Here is a 27,612-nt window from a genome sequence, read left to right as displayed (position 1 = left end):
ATATATATATATATATAAAATAAGCTTGGTATTTTATGCAGCGGAAATTTGGACGCTCGTAGCAGTATGTGACATGTTCCATTCCTGAAAGGTAGCTGAATACATGAGGAAGATTGGTAAGAGTGAGTCACAATCTTTAAAGCCTGTTCATTTTACCAATTTGAGTTTTCAGTTTTAGAATTTTACAGTTAAAAGCTCTTAGAAAATGTCACATCTAACTTTTTCTACTACAATTAAAAACTTTAAAAAAATGTCATATCTCAACTCGAATCTGTGAAGCGAATGAAACCTAAGCCTTTAAATTAGGCTGGTAGTGTCTTCTTAATGGAATTTGATAAAGATTTGATAGTACTAATGTATTTTTTCATAGGTTACCAAATGATTCTCCTAAAGAGATGCAAGGAAAATTGGCAGCCACCAAACCTCACACGATTCGTTAAGTGTAGGCCGATATTTTTTCTTGAAAGGATAAATATATTGCGTAGCATAAAAATACTACATGAAGCACAACATTGACAAATAATTGGTTCCGCCTGTAAACTTGAATGAACCGCTGAAAATGTGATATTGTGTACCGAATTTTACAAAGGGAAATTACCTGAAGAGGTGCACCACAAATAGAGCTCATGCATGATTTTTTTTTTTTCATTTTTTTTTTTACTGAGCCTTTATAGTTATGGAAACAATAATTAACTGATATAGAGAATATCATAACACCATGACCATACATTAAAAAGGGTAAAAGAGTAGATCCACGCGACAAACACATGCAAACCTAATATAAGTAAGATAAGACAAGAACAACCCTTATTATAAACATCCCAAACCAAACTCAATAGAAAAAAAGAGAAGAAAAAACAACAAAAAATAAGACCTTCAAAACTTCTAACAGAGAGATGACCATCAATGTCGAAAATAATAAGAAAAGTCGGGCATTAAGTGAGGGGTGAAGCATTTTCGATGCACCATTAAACCAACGACATGTGCCTCTAATGTGCCACGCGTGAGCCACAAAATTAGGGACGAGACTTCAAGAGAGTAGGGATGTCTAGTATTGAAACTTTCGATGGGCTGTCCGTGACCGCCTGAAAAAACTGAAGTTGAGCCTGACACCTGAATCCGTCTACCCGAGCACGAGAAGGCTCATGGATGGGCCGCGGGCCTGGTTTTGGCTGCCCGAGTCCACCCGAAGTGCTTGAAAAAAATATTATTTTATTATATCTTTTAATTTTTATAATATTGTATATATATTATATATAATATACTAATATTTATTAATTGTATATGTATATAAATAATTATTAAGTTATTTTGTGTTAAAATTAAGAAATTGCCATTCTTTCATATTTTGTTCGGCATCAATAGGAATACCACCATAAGTCCATAACCAAAAGAATCTATTATAAAAAAGAATAGCGATTTGAGAAAGAGAGCTTTAGGATATTGTGATAGTTTTTTAGAAAAATTATGAGAGAGATTTGAGAGATTGAGAGAGTTTGGGTGAGGAAAATGTTTGAGGGATAGGGGTATTTATAGAGAAATTTTTGGGTTAAAAATTGATTTTTTTTCCCAAATTTGGATCCAACGGTTATTTTTGGTCTCGGTGGGTTGGGTTCGGGTGAGTTCGGACCAAAAATTAGGCAAAGGTAAAAAAAAAAAAAAAAAAAAAAAAAAGGCTTTAAAAGAGAAAAAAAAAAAAAAAAAAAAAAAAAAGAGCCGTTGGTGGTCGGACTTTCAGGTAATAGGTCGGGTCGGGTGTAAAATTTGAAAAACTAGCCGTTACACGGGCTTCATGCATTCGGGCTTAACTTTGGGCCGGATGAAAAAAAATTGAAAAAAAAAAACGGCGGTCGACGGTTGGGAGAGACAAATCAACGGCGAGCTTTCGCCGTGTAGCTGTTTCTTAGGCAGCCCGAGCCTGAGCCTACCCTAGTGCTTGGACGGGCGACCATGGGTCCCCGCCCCCTGAGCCTGGAAAATTCGGGCATCGGGCAAGCCTGCCGACCCTTACTTCTAGCACTAGGGATGTCCTAAATGACATGCCCAAATGAGCCAATAGCCCAATTCCATTTTGTCTCAAATTCGACATCAATGCAGCTATGCTTGTAATAAACATAGCTCCCATACTATTAGCCCCTCATGTAGGTCTCATATTGTGAGACTCATTTTTTATTAGTGAGTGGTGTATGACACTGTTAATATCAAATAACATTGTTTATTATATGATTAGATAGACCAGGATTTTAAGGTATTTTAGACATTTTCCTTTTGAACTTTTAGGATTTTAACAATTTATCCTTAAAATTTTTAATTTTAATAATTTGCTCCTTAACTTACTAAACTGTTGTAATGTGATTGTATTAAATTTGTGATGAAAAAGCACGTTCCAACAAAAATTATAATATCTCGATTCAAACTGTAATACAAATTTAGGCCTCGTTCGTTTCGATTATTCGAGTTTAGAATTCGAGTTGAGATGTAATTTTATGTGAGAGCTTTTTACTGTAGCAAAAAAGTTAGATGTGACTGTTTGTGAGAGCTTTTTACTGTAACAAAACTCAAATTTTAAACTCGAATCAGCGAAGCGAACGAGGTCTTAATTAACTTTTCAACTCTTAATCCTTTAAATTTGACAAAAATTAACACGAAATGGATAAAACGAGCCACAATGTAATTATTTTAAAAGTTCGAAGAGTAAATTGTCAAAATAATGGGCTAAATTTTCAAAAGCTCAGGATTTTATTTATATATGGTGAACTGTTACGTTACACACGTCGCATGCATGGATCGCCCGTACAAAGAGGTCCCAAGGGAAAGCTATTGGCGCTACTCTCGAGTTCGTCTCTCAGAACTCAAGGGAAAGTTTTCTCTGTAACTCTAGGTTTTTTTCTCACTCCTTCCACTTCGCCAGTCGACAAAAAAAAAAAAAAAAATGCTTCTGATCCGTTGCTTCACGATCTTCTTCGCCATTTCCGCCATGGCAATCCTTCCTCAAATCCAGGTTTTCTCAAAAAGTTCAAAACTTTCCTCTCTAATTTCCGCCGGTTTCTCGTCTCCCTTTTTAGCTCATCATGTACATTTTAATGGAGTTTATTCGCCGTTTTGCTCAGGGAATGTCAGCGTTTGAGCTTCGCCACAGAAGCTTCGGATTCTCTTCGTCGCCATTTTCGGCGGCTCTAGAAATCCTTCAGAAGCGAATCGGGTATTTCTTTTTCCTCTTGTTTCTCGTGTATTTATTTGTGATTCTTCTTTATTTTACTCTGGGAAATCATGAAGAAGCAAATTGGGCGTTTAATGTGTTTCCTAATCTGGATCATTATCTTAGTTTGGTTTTTGTGAAACTGTAGGAAAAAGGGAAATACTATTTTTTTTTTCTCTTTTCACTATCACCATATCGCTAAACTTAGAAATCCATACATACATGCATATATATTATACTGTTTATGTCTATACATACATACACAAACACATATATACCTTAATTTATAAAGACGTCAGTTCTTTTATGTTTAATCTCAATAACCAAGATGAAACCTTTTGCTCTAGAAATCCTTCATAAGCCAATTGGGTGTTTTTTCTCCGCGTCGGTTTCTCATGTCTTTATAGTGTGGATCATCAGCTTAATTTGGTTCCTGCGAAACTATAGGAATATACACTATTTTCTTTCAAGAAGTAATTCTTCTTTGTTTTACTCTGGGAAATCCTTAAGAAGCAAATCAGTCATTTTAATGGGTTTTATAATCTGGGCCAATCTTCGTTTGGATTCGGTGAAGTAGGGGAAAAAGAGAGAGAAAAGTGGTTATAATTTGATTATTCTCTAGAAAGCCAAGTGAAAACTTTTGCTTCTACAAAGTCTTCATAAGAAGAATTTTGGTGTATCTTCTTTCTTATTTTGCCCTCCACTTTTCATGTCTCAATCTAGATCATCAGCTTTGTCTGTTTCCCATGAAACTCTTAAGGAAATGGAAATGACATTTTTCTTTAACAAGTCAGGTCTTGTACAATCCAAAATGAAACCTTTTTTGCTATATTGTGTTTTTACAGCTACAATTTCACAAGCATTGGTCTTCTTCGGCGCGCGATGACCCACTCCTCTTTCTCAGAAGAGAACAACCGAGCATTGAGCTTGCTCGGCGCCAGTATCATCCAAACATCTGCCTCTATGTACTATCTCCAAAGGGATATTGACATCTCCTCCAAGGATTTGAGCCTTCGACTCACAGAAATCTCTAAGGTGGAGACCTCCTGTGCCGTTGATGGTACGAGGCTGGGGTTGCAGAACATGGTTAGGGTATCTCCCAAGACCGATTCTTCTGCTCCTTCCGTGGTTTGTGGCGCTTTCAGAGCAATCTTTGGTGCTATAGCTCTTGATACCGGAAAGTCTGATGATGCCGGAAGCTTTTTCTGGGCCGTTCATGATGCGAAAGCTGGAGGGGCTCTCGCGTCGTAAATGGTGAATTTTCTCCTATGTGCTACTTTGCATTAGTAGAGTTCCTGCTATGTTACTAACTCTTAGCTAAGGTGTTTGACCTGGTAGCAAAAACAGTAGTATTTCTGGTTGATATTGTTTGTGCAAAAAACTTGGCTTTAATAGTTATGTGTACTTGATGTTTTGAATTGAAGAATACCCTTTGCATGGGATTCTAATGTCGTTTGAGGTCTCCTTGCAATAATAGAGTATATGAGAAGTCAGCCCTAATGGGTCCTTACTACTCGAGGAATGCTAACTCTCATTTCATATGCAATAGTTGATACTATAATCTTTCGTCGCAACTTTCTCTGTTCTATCTATGATTATACAATTGATATTTGTTTGCCTTGCTACAAATCCAGTCCTAGTAGTAGATTGTCAGTTAGGCTTATAATTGGTAGAAGATAATCACCAGATAAGTAACCAGAATTCTGATTGATATTGTAGCTTGTGATCAGGTTAAGGCACGGTAGTATAGTAGTAAAGTAGAGAAACAGTTTTTTGATTCTCAGGATTCTTGAGGAATTTTAACTATAATTTGTTTAGGAATTTGAGCGTTACTTTAACTTAGCTGAGATTGCTTAGGAAACCTGGCCAACCCCCGCCAGCCGATGAAATGTAGCTAATGATCAGAATCCTTCAGCCCCATGGTTGCTGTTTCAAGAAGAGAATATGAGAAGAGCCCTAATATACTTGAAGCAAGCAACTTTGAGCTAGATTTGCTCTGATAAATAAACCTAAAACCCAGAGTTATAGCAACCCATTGTGTAAAAATAAAGGCCGGTTTGGTATTGTTTCAGAGAGAGTTATTTATCTATTAGGTTGCTTCAATTATACTCCTCAAGCTTTCTTCTTTCCACATCCACCGTCCATGAACTTTTCTTTTTCCCTAACAATGATTGGAGAAATTTGTTAAGAAAATTATGACCTGCACTACTGCACAATCTTGCCCATTTTGAACACTTCAACCCATATGCACAAACTGTTTCTGACCTGAAAATTGACTTGTATGTCCGTGGTTGGAAAATTTGGTATTGGTCACCAATCACATTGTTTGGAGGTTAAGCAACGTTACATAAAGGGAAAAATGAGTAGCTTTTTCATCATACCAGCCAATATTGTCTGGTTGCAATTTGGAGTTGTAGATTGGGGATAATAGAAAATAATCCTATTGTAAAATGACATTTCAACCTAAGTTTTCTACTGCTGTTTGGCAACAAACATTCAGTGTTCGGTGAGAGGGATGGAAAATTAAGGAGAATGTAAAAGTGAGGTAAATAAATCAGATGGGGAGAGTTTTTCTGTTGTAGTTGGTAGAAGCGAAGAAAAGATAATAGAAAATAGTGTATGAATAGGGCGGCTTGCTGTATATAATGTGTGTACACACACACACACATATATATATATTAATCTCGGCTTTTCTTTCCATAGTTATATAAGGATTAAAAAAATGGTTGCATCGTAAATTTTTCATATTTCTTTTTTTTTGTTTTCCCTCCTCCTAATCCTAGTTTTCTATCCACCAAACAACCTAATATTCTCTCGTCTTTTACAAAATATCTCCAAGTTCTTTCATTCATCCAACTCTACCAGATAGTTTAATGTTGCATGTCCAAGTCAAATATAGAAGTAACACTCAAATCACAGATGAAAGTCAGAGGAACTTAAAACATGGTAAGTAGCTACCGGTCCAATGTAAATAAAGATTCTATTCGAGCCATATAATTTTATTCGAGCTATATATGTAAACGACGAATTTTCGATAGTTACATTTCTGTTGTGATTATTTATAAGTATAGAAATTTGATTAATGTGGCGTGTTTAATATATCTATATACAAATTTGAGAGAAAGAGGAAAATAGGTCAAGACTTGAGATGAATTAAAATTAATAGGTCAATAGTTTACATAAGTTAATAAATAGGTCAAATTATTGTTTTCATTCATAACTTGTCTGGTTATGAACCATAATTTGACAAGTTATTGTTCATAATTCACGGTTTTTGTCTGTAACTTATCTGGCTATAAACCATAACTTGATAAGTTTGTCCATAACTTATCTGGTTATGAACCATAACTTGACAAGTTATGGCCTATTAATTTTTATAACTAAAAATTGGCCTATATACTTTCTTAAGCTTTTCATATTGGCCTATTTCCTACTATTTTCGTACAAATTTTTCCTGTTTATTTACATAGTTAAGCTGCGTATTGTATAACAAGGAAAATATTTATTGTAAGGCTCCGTTTATTTCACCGATTTGAGTTTATAATTTAATTTTTGTTGTAGTAAAAAGCTCTCAGTAACAGTAATATTTAATTTTTTTGTTATAGTAAAAAGTTTTTGAGGACGTTTGGTTAGAGGATTCAAACCATGTGATTCGAACTATTTTCAATTTACGTGTATTTTTTGTGAGAGAAAATACTGTAGCGAACTACGAATCATGATTCGAATCAGAAAATGAATCCCTCTACTAAACGTACTCATATAAAATCACATATCAATTCTAAATAAAAACTCGGAATTAGTAAATTAAACGGTCCGTTGTATTTGCTAGTTCAACACGTGGTTTATTACAATTGAGCTGGTTAGCGTTGTGTTTATCTATGCAACGTTAATACAAGCGATGTTAGCTTGATTAATAGTATTTTGATTATTTCATGTGCAGTGCTGTCAATTGTCATGATGATTGACATAACAATACCAAATTATTGCTTACACGACAATTAGTTGCATGGTCACTAATTGCAATTTTTTTAAGGTCAGTGATCTATACGTTTATTTGTTTTTTTTTGTTTTTTTGTTTATTTGTTTATTTGTTTTTTTTTTTGTGTGAATAAAGGTACTAGTACACATTTTTTTCTTCTGAACTTGCAATCACATAACTTTTTGTTTTTCTCAGTATTCAGCAGATGACAAATCTTCCCATCCAATTTGAGGTCCATATATAATGTTCGTGGGTTAATAAAGTGGAATTTATCTTTCCGCTAAAGGGGATAAAGAGTTTATTAGAAGGGCCGAAGGCCAATCATCAAAAGTAGGGCTGTATATTGGTTAAGTTAGTGCGGGATAGAGTTTTTTTTTTACTCCGCTTTAAAAGGCGTGGGTTGCACATACTCTAACGATGTTAGAAAAATTTCACAACCCAATGATGTTTGAGTTGGGTAGGGGCAGGGTTGGGTGAATATTGGTTAAGTTAGTGCGGGATAGAGTTTTTTTTTTACTCCGCTTTAAGAGGCGTGGGTTGCACATACTCTAACGATGTTAGAAAAATTTCACAACCCAATGATGTTTGAGTTGGGTAGGGGCGGGGTTGGGTGGTCGGGTTCATCATTCAAAAAATCAAAGTTCAATCTAATATTCAAAGTTCATCATCAAATAGAAATAAGAACTCTAACATTCAAAGTTCATCATCAAATAATACTGATCATCAAAATAGAAATAATACGGATAATCAAACATAATTTTAACATTCAAAATTTATCATCAAATAAAAATAATACTGATTAGTCCATCATCAAATAGATAACAATTCAAAGTTCAATCTAACATCAAACATGAAGCAAAGTAGTCCATCCAACATCAAACATAAATTAGAGGCTTAATTCAAATCAATCCAAAACAAGTACTGCAACAACAACCATCCTTATTAGTCAACATTCATAGGCTCCTTATCAGGTATGTTTGTGCGGGTTGGGTTGGGGTATGCGGGTTATTATAGGTCCAATTTACAAACCGTCTCAAACACCTCGGGCTAGACATTTAGTGGGCTGAAAAATAAAAAAATAATGCGATAAGTTGCCTTTTTTGGGTTGGGTTGGAATGAAGTGTGTTGGGTTTGCGGGTTGTTCAGGTTTATGTACAACCCTAATCAAAAGGGATTTTTTTAAACAAAAAAGGAAAATTGCATTGAAGAATAAAGAGATACAAACACTAACATTGACGCGAACTCAAAACAAAGATCGGATTCACAAATAAATTTAGACAAAGGGGGAAACATATATTGAATTTTGACTATTGAAAATCAAATAGGCACACCAAATAACGAGCACATAAAAATGTTAATGATGGGAAATGTCAGGCAGATTTAGAGCACATATAGGTGGAAGTGAAGAATGGAATGATGGAAATTCTTGCAACAAAGTGAAGACTTATGCATATGGAATATTAGGGAAGAGAGGCTATTTTTTTATTAAGGCTGACATGGAGAAGGCGTACGATCGGGTCTCCTGGAATTTTCTTGAGGCCATGATGCGTAATTTTGGGTTTCCGTAAAGATTCATGAACAGAATTTTGTCTTGTGTTGCAAGTACTGAAATGTCAGTTCTGTTGAATGGCAGTGCTTTGATGATTTCTCCCTGGGTAAAGGCTTGGGTCAAGGGGACCCTTTATCCGCTTACTTGTTCATTCTTTGCAGTGAACTTCTGAGTAGATTGTTTGAAAGGGAATGTCATGATAATCGGTTCAAGGGCTTCAAAATTGGGAGGTCTGGTCATGAGCTTTCACACCTCTTTTTTGCGGATGATCTTGTTATTTTTGGCTGTGCCATGGAAGAGAATTTGGCGAGTGCAATGAGAATTCTGGAGAAGTACTCTACTTAGTCTGGACATAAACTTAAGGATAAATCTCATGTTCATTTCAACCCTAATATTCCTGATGAGGTGTGCGTTAGGCTGAGCTCTTTACTAAATATGCCTCGTATGCAGCTGGATGCTAAGTATTTGGGAGTTAAGATGTTTGATTCCAAAGCTCGCAGCTCCAAGTAGAAGGAAGTTATTGAGAAAGTGAATGCTAAGGTCTTGGGCTGGAAGGCGAGGGTTTTGTCTAAAGCTAGTAGATTAACGCTCATCCAAGCGGTTGCTCAAACTATGCATGTTTATCAAATGACGACCAAACCTATTCCTATGAAGGTTTGTAGGGAGCTTGATGGTATTTTTCGAAGGTTTTGGTGGAATTCTCCTTCGGATAGAAGAGGCATTTGTTGAAAGAGCTGGGCCTTTATTTGTAGACCAAGACTTTCAGGGGGTCTAAGCATGCGCCGGATGGAAGACTTCAGTAATGCCCTCGCTGTCAAATGAGGTTGGAAGTTGTTGAATCATAATGACACTCTCTGGTCTTCTGTTATTCTTGCTAAGTACGAGAGGGGTTGAGACATGCTTAATATTGTGGCTAAGCTAAGTGACTCGGCGTTTTAGAAAATGGTTGTTCAGAATATTCCAACGTTATCCTTAGGGGTGTGTCGAAGAGTTGGTAACGGGGAGGTCATTAGTATCTGGGATGATGCTTGGGTTCCTAACCTTCCTGGCCACCATCCTAATTCTGCAATGCGTTCTTGTGCTCCTACTTTGCAGGAGGTGAAGGATTTGATTCTTACCCCTGGGACTTGGAATGTGTAGCTTATTAAAGCAGCTTTTGATAGAGCTTCTGCGAGAGCTATTCTCTCCATCCCTATTCTAAGGTTAGGGGAACCGAGATGGATCTGGACAAGGGAAACTTATGGTGAATCTAGTCTTAAATCAGCCTACAGGTTGGCGGCGGATGGTGATTGGAGTGGTGCGTTTGTGGGCACGGTTAATTGGAAGGTCTGGCCTGCTAAAGTGCTTCAAAGGCACAGCCTTCTGTGGTGGCAACTGATTTGGGATGTTCTTCCTATGCGGCCAGTTGCTCGTAGGATTATTGATATTGACCCTTCTTGCCCTCTTTATGGTGTGGAGACTTAGACAGCTACTCACCTCTTCCTGTACTGCAAATTCGCCAAGAGTTTGTGGTTTTCTTCTGGTTGGGAGATCCGGATAGACTTCATCCACGCTGAGTCTATGGCTGCTTTCTTTAACATTAGTGTGGATTTAGATTGGGAAGGTGTTAACAAGGATGAATTCCTTCTCTTTGCTAGTATCTTATTTGACCAGATTTGGTTGACTCGTAATAAGGTCCTCCACGAAGATTGCTCTGCTAACCCTACCAGTGTGGCTGCCAATGTTGCTGCATTGTTCCTTAACGCCAAAGCGGTCTTTTTGGCCACCCAAGTAGCTGTTGCTGAGTCTACTTCTTGGTTGCCTCCTCCAGTAGGGTGGGTGAAGTTGAATATTGATGTTGCGCTTGGTCTTGATGATGCAGTCAAATCGGTTGTTGTCCGGAACTGTAACTCGTAGACTCTTCGGTGCTTCTCAGCTAGATTCAACCTAAATGATGCGGAGACTCTCGAATTCTTAGCTCTACAGGAAGTTCTTGTCCAAGCGAAGGTCTGTCAGCTGTCCTTATTGTCATTGAAACGGATTGTAAGGCAGTGGCTAATGCTCTCTCGGAGCTAGTCCCGAACTGGTGTGGAAGATTGATTATGGAGGATATCTGTAGGAAGCACCTCATCCCGCAGGACCTCGTTATTCGCTGACTCCTAGATCTTATAATTTTGTTGCACATAATTTAGCGAAATGGTTGTCTAGCTTCGTTTGTTTTGGGGATTGTGGATGTTTCTTATTTGCCTTCTTCTGTTTTATCGGATGTTGTAGAGTGGGTTAGGTGGTAGTTGTGCTCTCCTTTCTCATCTCTTGTTTGTTTGTCTGTTGTCTTTGCTTTTGCCTTTTTGGCTTTAATGAAATCTTCTTATTAACCAAAAAAAAAAAGAGTAACGAGGACATATATAGCTCTTTCAACAACGCGTTATCAATGGAAATTTCTAAACGGTCGAGATCAAGAGATCAATGACACTAAGGCCAGTCACTATATTGTAAAGAAACAAATCTAGTGTACTACACATACAACTCCCCCTAAATGGCGAATTCAACGACACTTTTATTAGAATGAAGTAAGTAGTAAAGACATAAAAATTTTTAAAACCACACAAGTAAAGCCTTCGATGATAAAACAGACTCCAAATTGGGAGGGATTAAACGAGCAATACAACATGGAACTAAAAAATGTAACAGATGAACCACCAATCCCTCGACGCGTGGAAGACACACGCTCTCGGTGCCAATCTTTGATCAAAGCGTGCAGCCCTTTAGAAGCTTCATAAAAAACAAAACAACTACTCTCCAAAGCATGCCAACAACCATCAATATCATAGATATAGTCACCATTGCCACCAATGAAGGGGTTTTTTTTTTTTTTTTTTTTTTTTCACTTGCTTTGATTATTATGTAATAAGAACAAACAAACATGAAGGAAAATTCGTACCTACGGCCAAAATCCAAAATAAGAAAAGTGTTTTTTTTTTCTTAAAAAAAAGTTCGTTTTTTATTTGATGGGTAATTATTATGGGTCCGTTCACTTCGTTGATTCGAATTTATAATTTGAGTTGAGATGTAATTTTATGTGAGAGCTTTTTACTATAGTAAAAAAGTTATATGTGATTGTTTGTGAGAGCTTTTTACTGTAATAAAACTCGAATTCTAAATTTAAATTGGTGAAGTGAACGGCCTATGTATCCTCCATAAAACACTTTGGAAAATGGAATTAGAAGATTCCAAGTGTGAATTAGCAAGCTTAAGCTTCGATGTCAGAAACCCTTCTTCAGCGGGAACAGAAAACGTAGTTGGACTTGTGGGACCCTTTGATTCCTAGATTCCCTAATCAGCATTCATTTAAAATTACTAGCCCCCACCAGGCACCAACTACCTGGTTGATTACATTAACACGTAACCCGGGGCCCCGGGTCCACCCCTGCCTGTCATCCTACTGTACTTCCCTACAACCGTGAAGCACCTGATCATCGCCTCTATCAAGGGCCCAAAATGGCCCAAAACGACATGTTCAATAACGAATATACCCTTCCTTCTTCGTTACCCCACCCAGGGTTACCGGAAGCACAGGTTGGTATTTTCCCAGGAGTTGCAAACTTTGCTGAGTTCCGCAAAAGAAAAACATCGAAACCGGTATTTCCCGGTCACCGCTTGTATCCGTTACAGCCTTTCGTTTCTCAACACGTTTATGTAAATGTCACGGAATTGAGAGAGTTCAGAGAGAGAGGGAGAAACGAGAGGAGATAGAGAGAGAAACTTATCCCCGTTCTCTCACTACGAAACCTGTTTTATGGCGGTGCAAGACCCGGAGATGAACCGCAGAGACGATCCGGAATCATTCGGCGAAGGCCGAAGCAACGCTCTACTGGCCAATACGCGGTGTGGTTTTTGCTTCCCTTGCATCGGCTCACGGCGATCCTCCGCCGCCGTCGGATTGGCCTGGTGGGAGCGAATCCAGACCGCACAGGGCGACCACTGGTGGAACCGCGGAATCAGAGCCTTCAAGAAGCTCCGCGAGTGGTCGGAGATCGTCGCTGGTCCGAAGTGGAAGACCTTCATCCGGAGATTTAATCGGAACAGAAGCGGAGGAAATCGGCACGGGAAATTCCAGTACGACCCCTTGAGTTACTCCCTCAATTTCGACGAAGGTCTGGTGCATAACGGTAATTCCGAGGAGGACGATTACGCCGGTTTTCGTGACTTCTCGACCCGATACGGCACAGTTTCGGGTCCGCCGCCGGTTCAGCCGGTGGCCATAGGGCCGCGTAGTAATGACGTGGCGGTGTTCGCGTGAAAGGGGAGCTAACTTGCGCCGCTGGTGCCAACGGGCAACGGCTAATTGTGCGCTGGAATGTCCGCCGTTCTGAGCTGGAGGGTTGACCCGGTGACGTCATGTGACGGCGCATTTAGACTTTTATTACTGTTATTATTATTATTATTATTATTATTATTATTATTTTGTTGTTATATAGATATTATTATTTTTTAATTCAATTTTAATGATTTTGTTTCCAGAGATTGGTGGTGTACTTACTGTACAAAAGATAGGGAAAGGAAAGAGATGAGGATAAGAATGTTATAGTTGCAAGTTTGTATTTGTATTTGTATTTTTTTTTTTCTTTTTGAGTAAAAAAGTTTGTATTAAAATTGATGAGGGTTTTCGTTTGGTTAATTATTGATGATGATAATTAAGTTGTCAAAAATATTAATGTAAATTTACAAGTATTTCTGTTTAGTGTCGTTTTGTTGAAATAGTCAAAAAAGGTTGTGGGCAATGGGCCCTACTCTTTTCGTGCCTTATCAGCAAACCTTTATCATTTGTATTAAGAAATTATTAGATTAGAGATAGGGATTGCGCTTAAATGCATCCATTTCTTCTTCTCTCTTTTGTTTTATTTTTGTTTGATAGAGATGTGACAACTTATTAATCTTTTTTTTTCTTTTTAGCGAAAAGCTTATTAATCGCTTTTTGTGCTTGCCAATTGTGATATTTTTCAGCAGTCCACTGTGATGTATCAATATTTATTTTGTTAGATTTTTTTTTCTTTGGTTTTTCTTTATTGGTTCTTTTTGTTAGGTAATGACAATGGAGTGCATGTTGGACAAAAGAAGAAAAATATCTTAATAGCTATATTTTATGGACTTTAGTTCGATGATTCGAGTTTTAATTTAAATTGAGATGTAATTTTATATAAGAGTTTTTTACTGTAATAAAAAAATTAAATGAAAAGAAGAAAAATATCTTAATAGCTATATTTTATGGACTTTAGTTCGATTATTCGAGTTTTAATTTAAATTGAGATGTAACTTTATATAAGAGTTTTTTACTGTAATAAAAAAATTAAATATAATTATTTTTTAAAGTTTTTTTACTGTAACAAAATTAGTATTTTAAACTCAAATCGGTAAAATAAACGAGGTCTATATAACCATTATGGATTAACTTGCTATACAGTTTTAGCATCTATAATATAATTTTCGTTTAAACCCACTAACGGGTTTTCCTCCTAGTTATTTTCTTTCATCAACAAATTATTTGTAAATAATACATCAATATTTATGATTATTAAATTGTGGAGCCTAATTAAAGGTGGACCGTCAAAAATCTTATTTTTTTAAATTATATTTTGTGATTTATTGCTCTTGCTGGTGTAGACTGTAGAGTAAAATTAAGGTGGCTAATTCAGTAATTCTGAACACGCTAGTAGATCCAGACCAATAACAAAACTTAGAATTAAAATCACCAATGGTTAAGTTAATTAACAGAACAATGGTCAAACTGCCACGTAAGAAATTACCAAGTGATTGGACTATATACATGATTTGGTCTTTTAAGTGCTATTTCTTTGGCTATTTATAGACTTTATGTTGAGCAAAATGTCACCTTTGATCCAAGGAAAGCTCAAGCAATTGATGCTTTTCTGGTAATAATTCGGGTGGTAAGTCACATGATACCATGCTGAGGCCATCTTCTGCTGTTCCATCGCTTCGCAGCTGCCCTCAAACCACCCTTTGGCTTCCCTCTGTAGGCTCTTCACTGCCAGCAGAATCCGATCCTTAACTTCGAAGTACCTTCTATTGTCGCGCTGCAAATAGGCCGCACGCTTTCGGAGGTTCCCCGTCAATACCTCGTCCTCACTCTCCAATTCGTAGTAATTCATTATGCCATTCATCTTATCAATGTACATGTCTCTATGGCTCTCTGCAAGCGCAATGAATTCCTCGAAGCCATTTACTTCCAAATCACGGTCATAGGCTGCTTCAGCAGTCTTCTCCGACCAAACCAAGTTTGAACTTCCCTGCGATTCTGACTCTACTGTTGCACGGTAGAGTTTCCCCAATGCCCCGTTGGAGACGTACATGGGTCTGTCTAGCCTCTCCATGAAATCCGGATAATCTCTTGGTCGTAAGGCCCTTGGCATTTCGGCTGGTGCACCAGTCTTTGCAAAGTCGACGGCCATGGAGTGCAATGTTGCCAACTGCAGGCAATTTTCGCTGAAGGCTTTTTCTGGTTCGCGGTCTGCGTGAATTAAATGTGCAGTAGAGATGCCGCCTAAGGTGTCATTGATCATGTAATCAACAAAAAATTTCTGAATTTCCTGCAAATCCAAGCAAAGTCAACTGACCGAAATGTTATAGTTTCTGTAATCAGTTCAATCATATTCTGTTATGAGATTACCTCTAGGGTAACATCATGATCCATTATACGAGGTCTCCGTCCAATGTAGTCCATGGGGGCTGTCGTTCGAGGTGGGATGAGATTAGTGTCCCAACTAATGAAAAACAAGTCCCCATCAAGATCGCCACCAGAGCATTCATTAGGATGAGGCCTGTGGAAAAAGTTCTTAACCATGATGAAAAATCCACTCGAACGCTATATATTGCATAAACATCATTTAAGGACACAAAAAAGTCGACTGAGGAATCAATCATAGTTTCCTCTTGGACAAGAAATGTTCACAAAGATGATCGGATGAGAAACTAAGCCAAAATAAATGGAAATGTAAATGATTTAATGGCAAGCTGCTGACGAGGGTACTAAATGAGTTGCTCATTAAGAAGTAACAAATGAACTTAAAGCTTTTTATCCTTCTCAATCAGAAACTCTCCTTACAATGAAATTTCACTCCTCAACTCTGCTTCTGCTTTATAAATATTAGATTGGCGATACTTATAAAGAGTACATAAGCTTTTTTAAGAATAAACAAGATTTATACCTTTCGCCTTTTTGAGGAAAGACAAGGCAATCCACCAAGCCTTCTTCCTCTAATTTGGCGTCGTAGACAGCCTCAAGGACCCTGACGTCGCCCGGATGAAGACAAGGGTTTTTTGTGACAACCACCTTCCCCACCACAATAGATGTTTCATCATCCACCTTCCTAAAGAAACTCTGATTCCCTGCTTCTAGCTCTGCTTTCTTCATGGTTAATCGGACATAAACCTGGCCATACTCTAATATCCCAGTTTCGTCCAAGCATCCGATCAGCACCTTACCCTTTGGGACGAATATTCGGCATCTTGTTTTTAGATCAGACAACTGATTCTCGTAATATGACTGAATCATCATAGAAAGGTAAGGCTCTGCATTTGGCTCATAACCTTGAAGCAACATCTTTACCAGGATGTTAGAAGAATCAGATCCATTCAAATTCTCCAAGACATTAAGTGCTGCCTCTCTATTTGTCCGCATTTTCCCAAGAAGGAGCAATTGTTCGCGTAGCAATGCGAGAAATGATTCATCCTTCACGCCCAACGAAGACAAAAGAGAAACGATTTCCCGATTCAAATAGCAGGGCATGGAGCCGCTCCATTTCGTTACATTAAGCATCCGGTTACTTGATTCAAATTTAAGCATGCTGCTACGAAGAGATAGCTTCCTGAAGGAACTACGATTGACAGCAATCACCCCTTTATATCCACCGTAGCGAATTTGAAACGCTGAAGGGGTTTCTTTTAACCCACACTTTTGTGCAACTTGCCTGGCAAAAGATGAGGAGATTTTCCCAATACCATCAGAGAAACAGTAGTCAATACCATCAGTTGTAACCTCAACATCAGGAATGATCTCTAAGTCTTGTGTGGGAACAATAAGAGTTTGCCTAGAAGAACTGAACAACTGACCCATCCTCGCTGCACATTTGGACACGCTACGGATTTTGTTGAAGCAGCCCATCCACTCTCTAATATCTTCTGCCTTCACATTATCATTAGAAGCGAACATCCAAACTGCACTTGATCGGAGCTGACTAGCAGAGAACGCCAAAAACTCATACCTTTTAGCTCCAATCAAAATCCCATTTCGAAGAATAGACAGTATTCGATCATATATCCCGGTTCTATAAGGTTTCGCGAATATACCTTGCTCAATACTTGTGGAAACCACGTGTGGATGAAGCTTACCCCAATCTTCTTCGACAAAAGTAACTCTCAAGAAATCAGAAGCATATGCTGCAAAGTTTTTCACAACGTAGTTCGAAGTTTCCAGCTCAGGACCCATGCAATAGATCTTTGATGGAGTAATTAAGGCTCTATGACAACTCATCAGACTATTCTCTGTTAATCTCTTGATGGCTGAAGAAGGATTTTTTGTGTTTTTCTCTAAGATGTGTGCATAAGTCTTAGCAAGCGAGAGAGGATCGTAACAAGTGGACTTAAGCTTGTGCAGCTTCTGAATAACTGCATTTGCAGTGTCGATATTTAAACTGCCGAAATACTCGATGAGATCAGCATCTGCGGAAGCAAAACTAATCTTCTGCATATGAACAAGGGAATTCAGCTGGAAAAGGATCTCATACGACAAATTGCTGCCTGCCGGACATTTTATGAGCGGAACTGTTTCAGATACCGAACAGAACTCATCACTGTCCTCCAAGATTAGATCTTTCATACCTTCTCTATAATAAGGGAAACTTCTAAAAGTATCTGAAGATAGAAAGTCTTCCTTTGCGTCCCAGCAAAGAGACGTTGAGTGTCCAATCGATTTCGACTCTAAAAAATCAGTAGTACGCACCCAATGAAACTCAAAATCTTCCTTGCAAATGTGATAACGATCAGCAACGAATTTTGAAGGCCTAGAAATTCTCTTGTAGATCTTTGGTCCATACTTTAGCTGAGAAAAAAACAGTGTAATCTTAAGATATTAAGTTCAACATGAAACAAAAAAAAACAAAAAAAACAAAAAAAACAAAAAAAGAAACAAAACGAAACAAAATGAAGATAACCCCGTTTCTTTCGCTAATTTGAGTTTTCAACTTAAATTGAAAATTTATATAAAAATTCTACAAAAAATGTTTAAAATCACTGTTTTTTTTTTCTCAGCTAAAGTATAGACGAAAGATCTTTGGTCGTTTTCAGTTCAGCAACAAAGAAACAAAATTTACATATAAATTCTACCCAAAAAAAAAAAGAAATTAAAAATCAAAGGAAGAAAAGTTTTGAATTTGTGGACGTATGACATTACCTGCAAGAGAAAAGCATAAAGTTTCCCATCATCCAAACAGTACCCAACAGTCTCCAAAACATCCTCGAAAGCAACCTCGAGCTTGTAACAATCCTCGTCCGACCAGACCCAGAACTCGACCCGATTCCTCTCGGGCATGGCCCACGCCCGCACGCCCTCCCAGGACTGCAGCACTGCCATTCGGTCGTCCCTGATCATGAATCCCGCATGCAAAACGCCGTCCTCGAGGCGGAGCTTCGGATCGACGGGGAGCGCGACGATGTCGTCGTGGGTGTCGAAGATTCCGAGGTTGCGGGACCGGAAGACGAAGTTGTTGGAGAGGGAGAGGGCCTGGGCCACCAATTTGGCGGCGAGGGAGGTGAACTGGACGCGCCCGAAGCCGCGTGACTTCCAGTTCTTGCGCTCGGTGGAGATTTCGACGGCGAAGACCGAGTTCGGGCCGAGCTTTGACTCTAGGAAAGTCTGGAGGTCCGTGGCTATGGCGGTTTGAGGGATGTTTGTGACCCGAACCGTCGGTCTTTCGACCATCGCTCCCATTGTTGAGAGAGAGAGAGAGAGAGAGAGAGTGAGAACTGAGAAAGATTATGAGAAAAAGGTCAAAGCGAATGGTCCAATAGGTTTATTTTGACTATAGAAACAGCAACACTGAAGATTGAAGAAGACTTATGTGACGTTTGTTTCGAGGTTCGTCTGTATTCTGCATTATAGTTTTTAATTTTTTATAATATTTTTTTTTATAAAAAATTTAAATTTTAAAAATTAAAATAATAAATTATGATTCTAATCAATAAAATTAAGGTGGCGTTTAGTTCATGGATTTAAATCACGTGATTAGAATTATTTTTGATTTACGTGTATTTTTTATGAGAGAAAATATTGTAGCGAATCACGAACCATAATTTAAATCAGGGAACGAATCTAAGTACTAAACGGAGCTGACGTCTTATTATTATTGTTATTTTTTAATTAAAAAAATTGTAATTGGCAATCGTTAGTGCCTAAACTTTGAGGATAGTAATTGATAAAAGTTTGAGGATGGTGCAAAAATAGGATAAGGAAGAAAATAACATAATTTGTTAAAGTGAATTATAACCTATTTTTTAAAATAATAAATTATAACATAATTTAATATTTTAAGTTTTAAATATTATTAAAAATTTAAAAATATTATTAAATTTCAGTTTTCACCTCACTCTTTCTTTAAATATCTATTTTTTAAAAGTAGTAAATTATAGCATATTTTTTAAATTAAGTAGATTATAGTAAAGTTCATATGGTCGAGACTGGCGGCCAGCTCACGTGACCCGTAGTCGGTAGCCGGCTCCATCGATCAGCTCCGGCCACTGGTGACATTTTTCAGTGACCGATGGCCGTTTTTAGTGACTGTGTTTCTGACGATTATTTAATATTGTATTTATCGGTAAATATAGTATTTACCATTTAATACCGTATTTACTAATAAATACCATAGTTACCCGAAAAGCTGACCACCAACTCTGACGATAGCTTAACGTTGTATTTACAAGTAAATACCATATTTACCAATAAATATTGTATTTATTAGTAAATATCATATTTACCTAAAAATCAAGCCACCGACTCCGGTGACCGTTTGGCATTGTATTTACCGGTAAATGCCGTATTTATTAATATATATCATATTTATCTGAAAATTCAAGTATCGACACCAGCGACCGTTTAATACTATATTTACTAGAAAATACCGTATTTACCAGTAAATATCGTATTTACCAGTAAATACTGTATTTACTAGTAAATATCATATATCATATTTATTAGTAAATACTATATTTACCATTTTTATTCAAAAATCTAGTGACCGGTTCGATCGTTAAATACCGTATTTATTGGTAAACACAATATTTAGCAGATTAGAAATTGTTAGTGAAGTATTTACTGTTAAATACAATATTTACCATATTCAAACTCGAACCGGTGAAGTATTTACCAGATTCACTACACTCTTTGAATAAATTTACTAGCTTCGCCTCGTTTTTGATTTATTATTGTATATTATGCGTAATCTATTGTGATAAATGTCATCGGTTCATATTGACGAGATGTGTTACTTTTTGGCATTTTCCAATTGATATGGATTTTTTATGGGAAGTTTGTTTTAAGGGTTCGTCTCTGATTTTGAATTATGATTGTTGATTCTTTAGAGTGTTTTTTTCTCATAAAAAAAATTAAATTTCAAAAATGGTTATGAACATATGAACCAAACGCCTATTAGACTAATGAGACTACAAACTTACGCACGGATGGTGTTTTGAATTTGTTGTCGTTTCTCATCCTAATGCTGTATTACGTTGCTTTCGTTGGCGTTTGATGAGGCTATTGTCAACAGTCGTCGTTTTTATTCTAGTGGTGTAATTAATTAGTTGTAACCATCCAAGATTATGTCATTTATTGAGACCATTATCGTTTATCACTTTTTTTGTCGCTTATGCAATTCATCTTTCTAATCGTTTGTCGTATTTTGATATGATTGTCGTTTCCTGTTTGTTATGCCCTGTGCCAAACAAATGATGCCATTTTCAGGGTATGTCGTATTTATTTTAGTTGTATTACAAATTCTTGCTCCTAACTCTCATTCCTCTAATTGCGCTTTTATCGTATTTTTCATTTCAATTGATATTCTTTGTTGATATTATTATTATTGCTTTGCATGGTTTTCGTATATCGATATACTAATGTCAATTAGTCTGTCGCTTAACATCATTTGCCTTATATCTGAATTCTTCGAAATTTTATTTTTGTGTAAAATGCTTTAGGGACCTTCTTTTGTACGTTAACATAATTAACATACTGATAGGTTAATTTTTTTATTCATCAAATCTACATAAATTACATAAAAATTAAAAAATATACAAATTTAATAGTTAAAAAAAATCTAACATACCTCTCTCAAATGGTTATCCAATCTTACAAAAGTACTGCACGCCAATTGCAGTGTGATTACTGCTTATGCTTGGTTCTACCGATCTATTTGGATTCTCTGCCAATCTACTATCTGGAAGCTTCAAATATTACTTTCAAATTGAATGTGCTTTTGCGACCAGTGACGGGGACGTAAATTCAACCATAATTTTTAACTAAAATTACAATGCAGCAATCTCTCACCTTTTTTTTCTCTATTTGTATCTTCAAATTTTCCTTTGTTTTAAGTGCAATGTTAAGGACACTAACTCAAATCTCAGGTTAACTTTTATATACTAATTGATGTAGCATGTGAGTTGTCGTCTTTTTTTATAAGTAAATGCAATATCTTATTATTAATTGACGTGATAATGTTTTAAACATCTATTAATATAAAAATAACAACTCACATACCGCAGCAGCAGTTGATACACAATAGTTAGAATTTGAGTTAGTGTCCATAGCATTATTATTCTTTTGAATTGAACTAACTTATAATTGAAAACAAAAATTGCATTGAAGATTTCTCTTATAAGGAGAAACAGAATAATAATAATAATAATAATCAAAATGTAAAAATTGCATTGCAGAATTCTCTTATAAGTAAGGGGGGAAAAAGAATGAAAGAAAACAAACTAAATAAAATGCTTCTAATGTTAATTTTATTTTTGATCCGGTCCAATTCCATTTTGGTCATTGATTTTCAAAATGTCTCGGAACCTGTTTTTAATGCGTAACGGGACATTATGGAAATCAGTGAACAAAATGGAATTTGGAGTATAGTAGAGACAAAAAAAAAAAGAGACTTAAAAAAAAAGGCCTAAATAACATACAATTTTAGCCTTTGGTATGTATATAGACTGATGACCAAGAAACCACTGATCTCATCTATATACTCACAAGTTATATGACATCCTTGCATTTGGAGTTTGATTATTGTTTGAAAAACTGACATTAAGAGAGGTTGGCAGACTTATATCAGTATCAGAACAGCTTGGGAATCTGCTGTTTTTAGACCAAAGCCAGATCTTGGAGACTGAGAAGCTCTCACCCTTTTGCCTTCCACTGATTTTCTTCCCCTCCAAATCCGAACCAACTGAAAACTTTCCGCGGCGATCTCCGCTTGTTGCGCGGCTTAGAGTCACTTGCAAATCAGAATTACCAACCACATACTGAAATGTCCCCATTGAGTAACATCTTCTAGCATCCAAATTACACCTACTAGTCTCTCCCGCACTTTCTGCCCCACCATTTAAGCTCCTGAATTTCCCAAGTCTCACAGAAAACACTCTCCTAACACCACCAAAACTGCCTTCCTGATCCACATTAGCCAATGATTTCCTGTTATTTGGCTGCCTGTTTTCTCCATCACTTGACAACCCACTTGAGATCTCAACATGATCCTCAAAGTTCAGCATTGGATTCTCCGAAAAAATGTCAGACACCAAAAGGGTATGCCTGCAAAGTGGGCATGTTGAGTTTGATAGCAGCCATGTGCCAATGCAATCAATGTGGAAAGCATGGCTGCAAGCAGGAAGCAATCTGAGATCGTCGCGTTCGGAGAATTCGCATAGACAGACGGCGCAATCAAACGGCTCCTTTAAACCAACAATGTCTTTGTAACAAAACACAGGCAAAGCATCTATAACAGCTTGGTCTAGGCCTGAGTCATGTAATCTAAAGAGCTGTCTAAGCTGTCTTTGGAGAACATGAGAACCGGATGCGGTTTCTGGGAGCCTAATATTGGATTGATAGATTGGTGAAGAAGAGGCCCTTTTGATGAAAAATTTAAAGAGTAAGTGTAGAACACCAGATATGAAGAAGATAAATGCTAGAAAAATTATGACCAAAACAAGTATTGGACTGATTTTGCTAAGAGATGAAGGTGGTGAGGTTGGTACTACTTGTTCATTAATAGCAGTACCAGAAGGAATTTGTAATGAAGGAGGTATAGCATTAGGGGAAACAAATCTGCCATCTTTTTGATCAAGTTTATTTGGAACTCTTGACATGTCAGGAGATACAAAAACAACAATGCTAAAATGACAAAATTTTGCTGTAGATAAGCGAGAAATGTGTTCAAACTAGTTTCTCAGATTCAAGAGAAACAGTAAGAAGGAAACTTACCTTCTGATATGAAGAATAGACATGAAACAATATTGGGTTCTTTGTTTGGTGATGGGTACTGGTTTTGATTTTTGTTTTCCTTTTCAATTGGATTGCTATAATGTTATGCATACAAATGCGCAGGTTATCTGATTTTGATAATGGCAAAACAACATACAAGTTGACATTCTAAAAGGGCCTAATTGCAAAGATTTTTGGTCACAACAAACAGGACCAGCTCAGAGAGAGAGAGAGAGAGCTCAGTTGTCCACCAGACACGGCACAAATTAGTAGAAAGCTACTTGGCCCTTCTCATCTGAGCTCCAAGGACTGAGCTCTTTAGACCCTTTTTATCTTTTATCTTTTTTTTTTTTTCCTTTTTTTCTTTTGTGTTTCTGATGATTTTTATGCCTACACACACTGAAAAAGCTGCACAAGGACGAAAAAGAGAAAAAAAAATCGCGAGGAAAATAGTGGAAGAATAATTGTGAGGTCCACCACACCACAATTAACATTGTCCACAGTGGTATGTCACACTTCCTTATTCATCGAGATTAATAAAAAATGATTACCATTTTAATCATTATTACCCTGTTAATTTGCCGGTCTAATCAAGGAAACTTTCCACTATTCCTAGCATACTAATGAGAAAAAGGAAAGGCACTTTGATTTTTATTAACAGTTCGGAAATGTCTACAGCAGACACCTGTTTTTGTTCTACTACTAGATTTTTTTTAGCCGTGAGATGAACTTTTAACTCCAGGAGCACTCTTCTGTTATACAATGTGTCATTTTAACGTGGATATTCACAAATCTGATGTTGAAAATTTAAAGGTTTTTAATACATTTGTCCTTTAAATTTATCGCGATTTAGTAAATTACACCTTAAATTTTTAATTTTAGTAAGTTATCTTTTTAATTTATAAAATTATTATAATATGTCTCATTTTGACGGTGATTGTGTTAAATTAGTGTCAAAAAGCGTCAAAAAGCATGTTTAGTAAAAAATTTTAACATTATAATGCAAATGTAATACAAATCTTTCAATATCTCAACTTTTAATCCCTTAAATCTAATAACAAATTTGAGTAAATTTATTTAAATGAGACACATTGTAACAAATTTACAAGTTCAGAAGGAAAGTTGCTAAAATTAAAAATTTAGGGAGCAATTCACTAAACTATGACAAGTTCAAGGGCAATTGTGCTAAAAACTCAAAATTCAATTTTACGGTTAAAAGGGTTTAGTCTACTGATAGGTCGAGACAATATACCTTAATTGGCCTTAACAAAAGAAGATCCCTATCACTACAAAAATAATGAGAATAAGTAGGCAAGGGACAATTTTGGTTGAGAGTCATATTTGCATGCAAAGGCTTTGACATTTCTGTAATGGGGGGTGTCTGAAGCTCAACCACCTGGCCAGACAATAAGTTTTGGATCTGTGCAAAAAATGAAGACATTAATAACCATCCATTTTGATCAATAATTGAGTTAAAAACATGATGGCAAAAAGAGAAAATCTTAAAGTTTGGAGGACAAAAGCATGATGGTGGGGTCACCACTTTCTTTTTTCCTTCCACGCATGGTACTATATATCATGTTCATGATTCCGCCCACTGGAAATGGGTGATGATTATAACTAATCATGAAAGGGCATTAGTTTTTCACAATTCTGTGTTTTGTAATGTTAGTTTCTACTTCCTACCCACCAACGAGGCAATCTCTTGAGAGAGTTTTGTTTAGTTCCTCTTGATCAACTACTAATATTATAATACCTCGTTCATTTTATCAATTTGAATTTTTAATTTTAAGTTTTTACAATAAAAAATTCTCAGAAAATGTCACATCTAACTTTTTTACTATAGTAAAAAACTTTTAAAAAATATCACATCTCAGCTTGAATTGAAAACTCAAATTTACGAAGTGAACGGATTCGTCAATAAAAATAAACAAATAAATAAAAATACTCATATTTATAAGTACCAAGTTTATTTTATAAATATATTAAAGGAAAGTTACATCATGAATGCTACCCTGTATTTCAGTAAATTACTGGATTAGTATCATAGTAATTATATAATACTAAATGTTTGTGTGGTTTTCAAACATCAACTTCTAGATGTCTGTGGTTTTCCAAACAGACTTTTGGGGCAACTCAGCCTTCTTCCGCTCCTCTTTAAGTAACTCCACAGATGAGGGGCACCGGAGGTTGCCCTGTAGAAGCACTCCGACGCTCAAGTAAGGCAAATGCTCAAGAAGTGGAGTAACAATAAGGCCAAAGAAGAAGAGGCTTCAGAAGATGTCCTTTTTCAAGTTGATCTCATTTTATTTTATTTATAAATTGAGTGTCATGATCGGATGAACGTTCCTGATTTCTTATGATCATGACACGTCACATTCCTTTATGCATTAGGGTTTCCTTTGGACATTCTGTCTTTGGAAGGTTCTTGAGAAATTTTCTAATCCAGTTGATGTCCCTTTCAATTCAGTTATTCTCTTTACACATGTTTTATCCTCGTTGATCAACTAATATTCTCTTTACACATGTTTTATCCTCGTTGATCGCATTAGTTGAGAGAAGGGGATGGCATGTGCCATGGCTATAGGACATTACTTGCCCTTGATGCGTCATTCACACTGTTTTCTTATCTCAATCCATTTCGGTCTTAGCACGTCGAAGTTCTCTAACGATCTCGATCATGCTTTCAATGGAGGTTTAAGCCTTACCTCAATCGATACAGACATTTGTCCATGTCATTGTATTCGGTCTTTACTAGAACTAGGGTTTTCCCTCATTCCCGATTAAAGTAGTTGTCATGGGCATGTGACATGACCATGCATCGCGGGTGGAAAATCCCCCAACACTAAATATGTGTCTTGTTTTTTTAAAAAAAATATCCTTAGCTACTTGAGGTCTTTTCAAGATAAAACATCTCAATTCTATCCTTTCTAACTGAAGTTATGTTAAAAGAGAAAAGGAAAAAATAAAAATAAAAAAGTGCATTATTCTCAAAAAGGGACATACAAGTCTTTTTTGCTTCTTATTTTTTGTTACTTTTAAAATTTTATGCATTAAAAATAATTGATATGGAGTTTTTATTTAAAAGATAAAGGGCATTTTAAGTCTTACAAAAATGAGCAGAATTACTTGAAGGATATTTCCTGAAAAACACAAGGTACTGATTTGTGTCATTTAAAAATTAAAGTGATAATCTACTAATTTGATAAAACACAACGTATAGGAGTATGGATTTTCTTAAAAAAAAAAAAAAAAATTATGAATTAAGAATAAAGAATAAAAATCTTGATTCATAAACTTTTAAAAAGTATTTGTTAAGATTACACAAAAAACTAAAAGTTATCCGTGACCAAAAAAGTCCAGTTTGTCACCTAGTGATCATCACAATCATTAAGAGCTCGTTTATTTTATATACTCAAACTCAAATTATTAATTTTGCTACAGTATTTTTCTCTCATAAAAAATTTAAATTTTAAACGTTAAAATCAAGAATTATAGTTTGAATATACTTTTAAACGGGTCCTAAATTTCTAAACAATTAGGTGACTAAATATTTGGATTTTGAATTGTCCAAGACACCAAACTCGTGTGCATTAATCTTAAAATACTAGTCTTCTAAATTACATTACTCTTGGTGAAAACCCCATATGATCCTTGAGAAGCTGCCAGACAAAAAGAAAAAAGAGGGTAAGAAAAAGTTGGATTTGATACTCTTTTCTTCTAGTGCATTTTGTCACATCTGCTAAGGGCATCTTTGCTCTCTATTGTGACTGAGTTGAGTTGATGTCCCTTTCCTTTGTAAAAGACAAACTAGCTTAAACTCACCAGAGGATGAAACTACAACGAACTAGTGCAACTACTAATCCATATTTTAAGAGAAATAATTGGAATTATAAAAGGAATGTACAGGAATTGGAACTTAATCATTCCATTGTTTTGTTAACTTAATTTCGTAAGAATTGTAAGGACTGAGGAGAAGGAATTTAATTCCAGATTATACTATTTACTAAGTTAAGATCTAGAGTTATGCAAAATAAAGTTGCTTAATGAAATAACCTTGCATTTATTGGTTAATTAATTTTTTGTAAAGGATAGATTGATAAGTTAAAGAATACATAATAACAACATTCTTGTTTTTTTCTTTCCTGATCTGTTTGATATCATATCCAAATGCCTCAACTCAAACAAAATTTCTAACTCTCGGGACATGCTAAAATGAAAACACAACTACATGTAAAAACCATACGTACAAAAGAAAAGAATTGTTGTAATGCCCTTCATACATCATAGATAACAAAAATATATAAATAAGAATAAAAAAAAAAACAAGTCTAACTTGTTTTTTCTATTAATGATAACATTGCTTCTTCTTT

General features: G+C 36.2%; 4 protein-coding genes across 4 annotated transcripts; 2 read left to right on the top strand and 2 right to left on the bottom strand.

Moving 5' to 3' along the window:
• The first annotated feature begins 2,772 nt into the window (after positions 1-2,772).
• On the top strand, positions 2,773-4,717 carry LOC21385702 (protein NUCLEAR FUSION DEFECTIVE 2). The gene is made up of 3 exons (XM_010109152.2): positions 2,773-3,001; positions 3,111-3,202; positions 4,045-4,717. Exons 1-3 carry the CDS (start codon positions 2,933-2,935, stop codon positions 4,448-4,450), a joined length of 567 nt encoding a protein of 188 aa, XP_010107454.1. The 5' UTR covers positions 2,773-2,932; the 3' UTR covers positions 4,451-4,717.
• A 7,691-nt stretch (positions 4,718-12,408) lies between these two features.
• On the top strand, positions 12,409-13,361 carry LOC21385699. Its single transcript, XM_010109149.2, has one exon. It carries the CDS (start codon positions 12,503-12,505, stop codon positions 13,004-13,006), a length of 504 nt encoding a protein of 167 aa, XP_010107451.1. The 5' UTR covers positions 12,409-12,502; the 3' UTR covers positions 13,007-13,361.
• A 1,086-nt stretch (positions 13,362-14,447) lies between these two features.
• Positions 14,448-18,758, bottom strand: LOC21385698 (RNA-dependent RNA polymerase 2). Its single transcript, XM_010109148.2, has 4 exons — positions 18,173-18,758; positions 15,930-17,821; positions 15,392-15,542; positions 14,448-15,311 (listed from the first exon to the last, which is right to left on the bottom strand). The coding sequence occupies exons 1-4, from the start codon at positions 18,707-18,709 to the stop codon at positions 14,544-14,546; spliced, it is 3,348 nt and encodes a 1,115-aa protein (XP_010107450.1). The 5' UTR covers positions 18,710-18,758; the 3' UTR covers positions 14,448-14,543.
• A 3,200-nt stretch (positions 18,759-21,958) lies between these two features.
• LOC21385697 (RING-H2 finger protein ATL46) lies at positions 21,959-23,194 on the bottom strand. Its single transcript, XM_010109147.2, has one exon. The coding sequence runs from the start codon at positions 23,122-23,124 to the stop codon at positions 22,009-22,011; it is 1,116 nt and encodes a 371-aa protein (XP_010107449.1). The 5' UTR covers positions 23,125-23,194; the 3' UTR covers positions 21,959-22,008.
• Between the last annotated feature and the right edge of the window lie 4,418 nt (positions 23,195-27,612).

This window comes from Morus notabilis, unplaced genomic scaffold, assembly GCF_000414095.1.
Source record: "Morus notabilis unplaced genomic scaffold, ASM41409v2 Scaffold2335, whole genome shotgun sequence".
NCBI classification, from domain to species: domain Eukaryota; kingdom Viridiplantae; phylum Streptophyta; class Magnoliopsida; order Rosales; family Moraceae; genus Morus; species Morus notabilis.
This window is presented reverse-complemented; position numbering and strand designations above follow the sequence as displayed.

Excerpts from the sequence above, each read along its gene's own strand:
- LOC21385702 (XM_010109152.2), top strand. The coding sequence starts at position 2,933 with ATGCTTCTGATCCGTTGCTTCACGATCTTCTTCGCCATTTCCGCCATG. Across the intron at positions 3,002-3,110 it reads CAATCCTTCCTCAAATCCAG|GGAATGTCAGCGTTTGAGCT; the intron begins GTTTTCTCAAAA and ends CGTTTTGCTCAG. Across the intron at positions 3,203-4,044 it reads ATCCTTCAGAAGCGAATCGG|CTACAATTTCACAAGCATTG; the intron begins GTATTTCTTTTT and ends GTGTTTTTACAG.
- LOC21385699 (XM_010109149.2), top strand. The coding sequence starts at position 12,503 with ATGGCGGTGCAAGACCCGGAGATGAACCGCAGAGACGATCCGGAATCA.
- LOC21385698 (XM_010109148.2), bottom strand. The coding sequence starts at position 18,709 with ATGGGAGCGATGGTCGAAAGACCGACGGTTCGGGTCACAAACATCCCT. Across the intron at positions 15,543-15,929 it reads TTTCCTCAAAAAGGCGAAAG|GCCTCATCCTAATGAATGCT; the intron begins GTATAAATCTTG and ends CTTTTTCCACAG. Across the intron at positions 15,312-15,391 it reads ATCATGATGTTACCCTAGAG|GAAATTCAGAAATTTTTTGT; the intron begins GTAATCTCATAA and ends TTGGATTTGCAG.
- LOC21385697 (XM_010109147.2), bottom strand. The coding sequence starts at position 23,124 with ATGTCAAGAGTTCCAAATAAACTTGATCAAAAAGATGGCAGATTTGTT.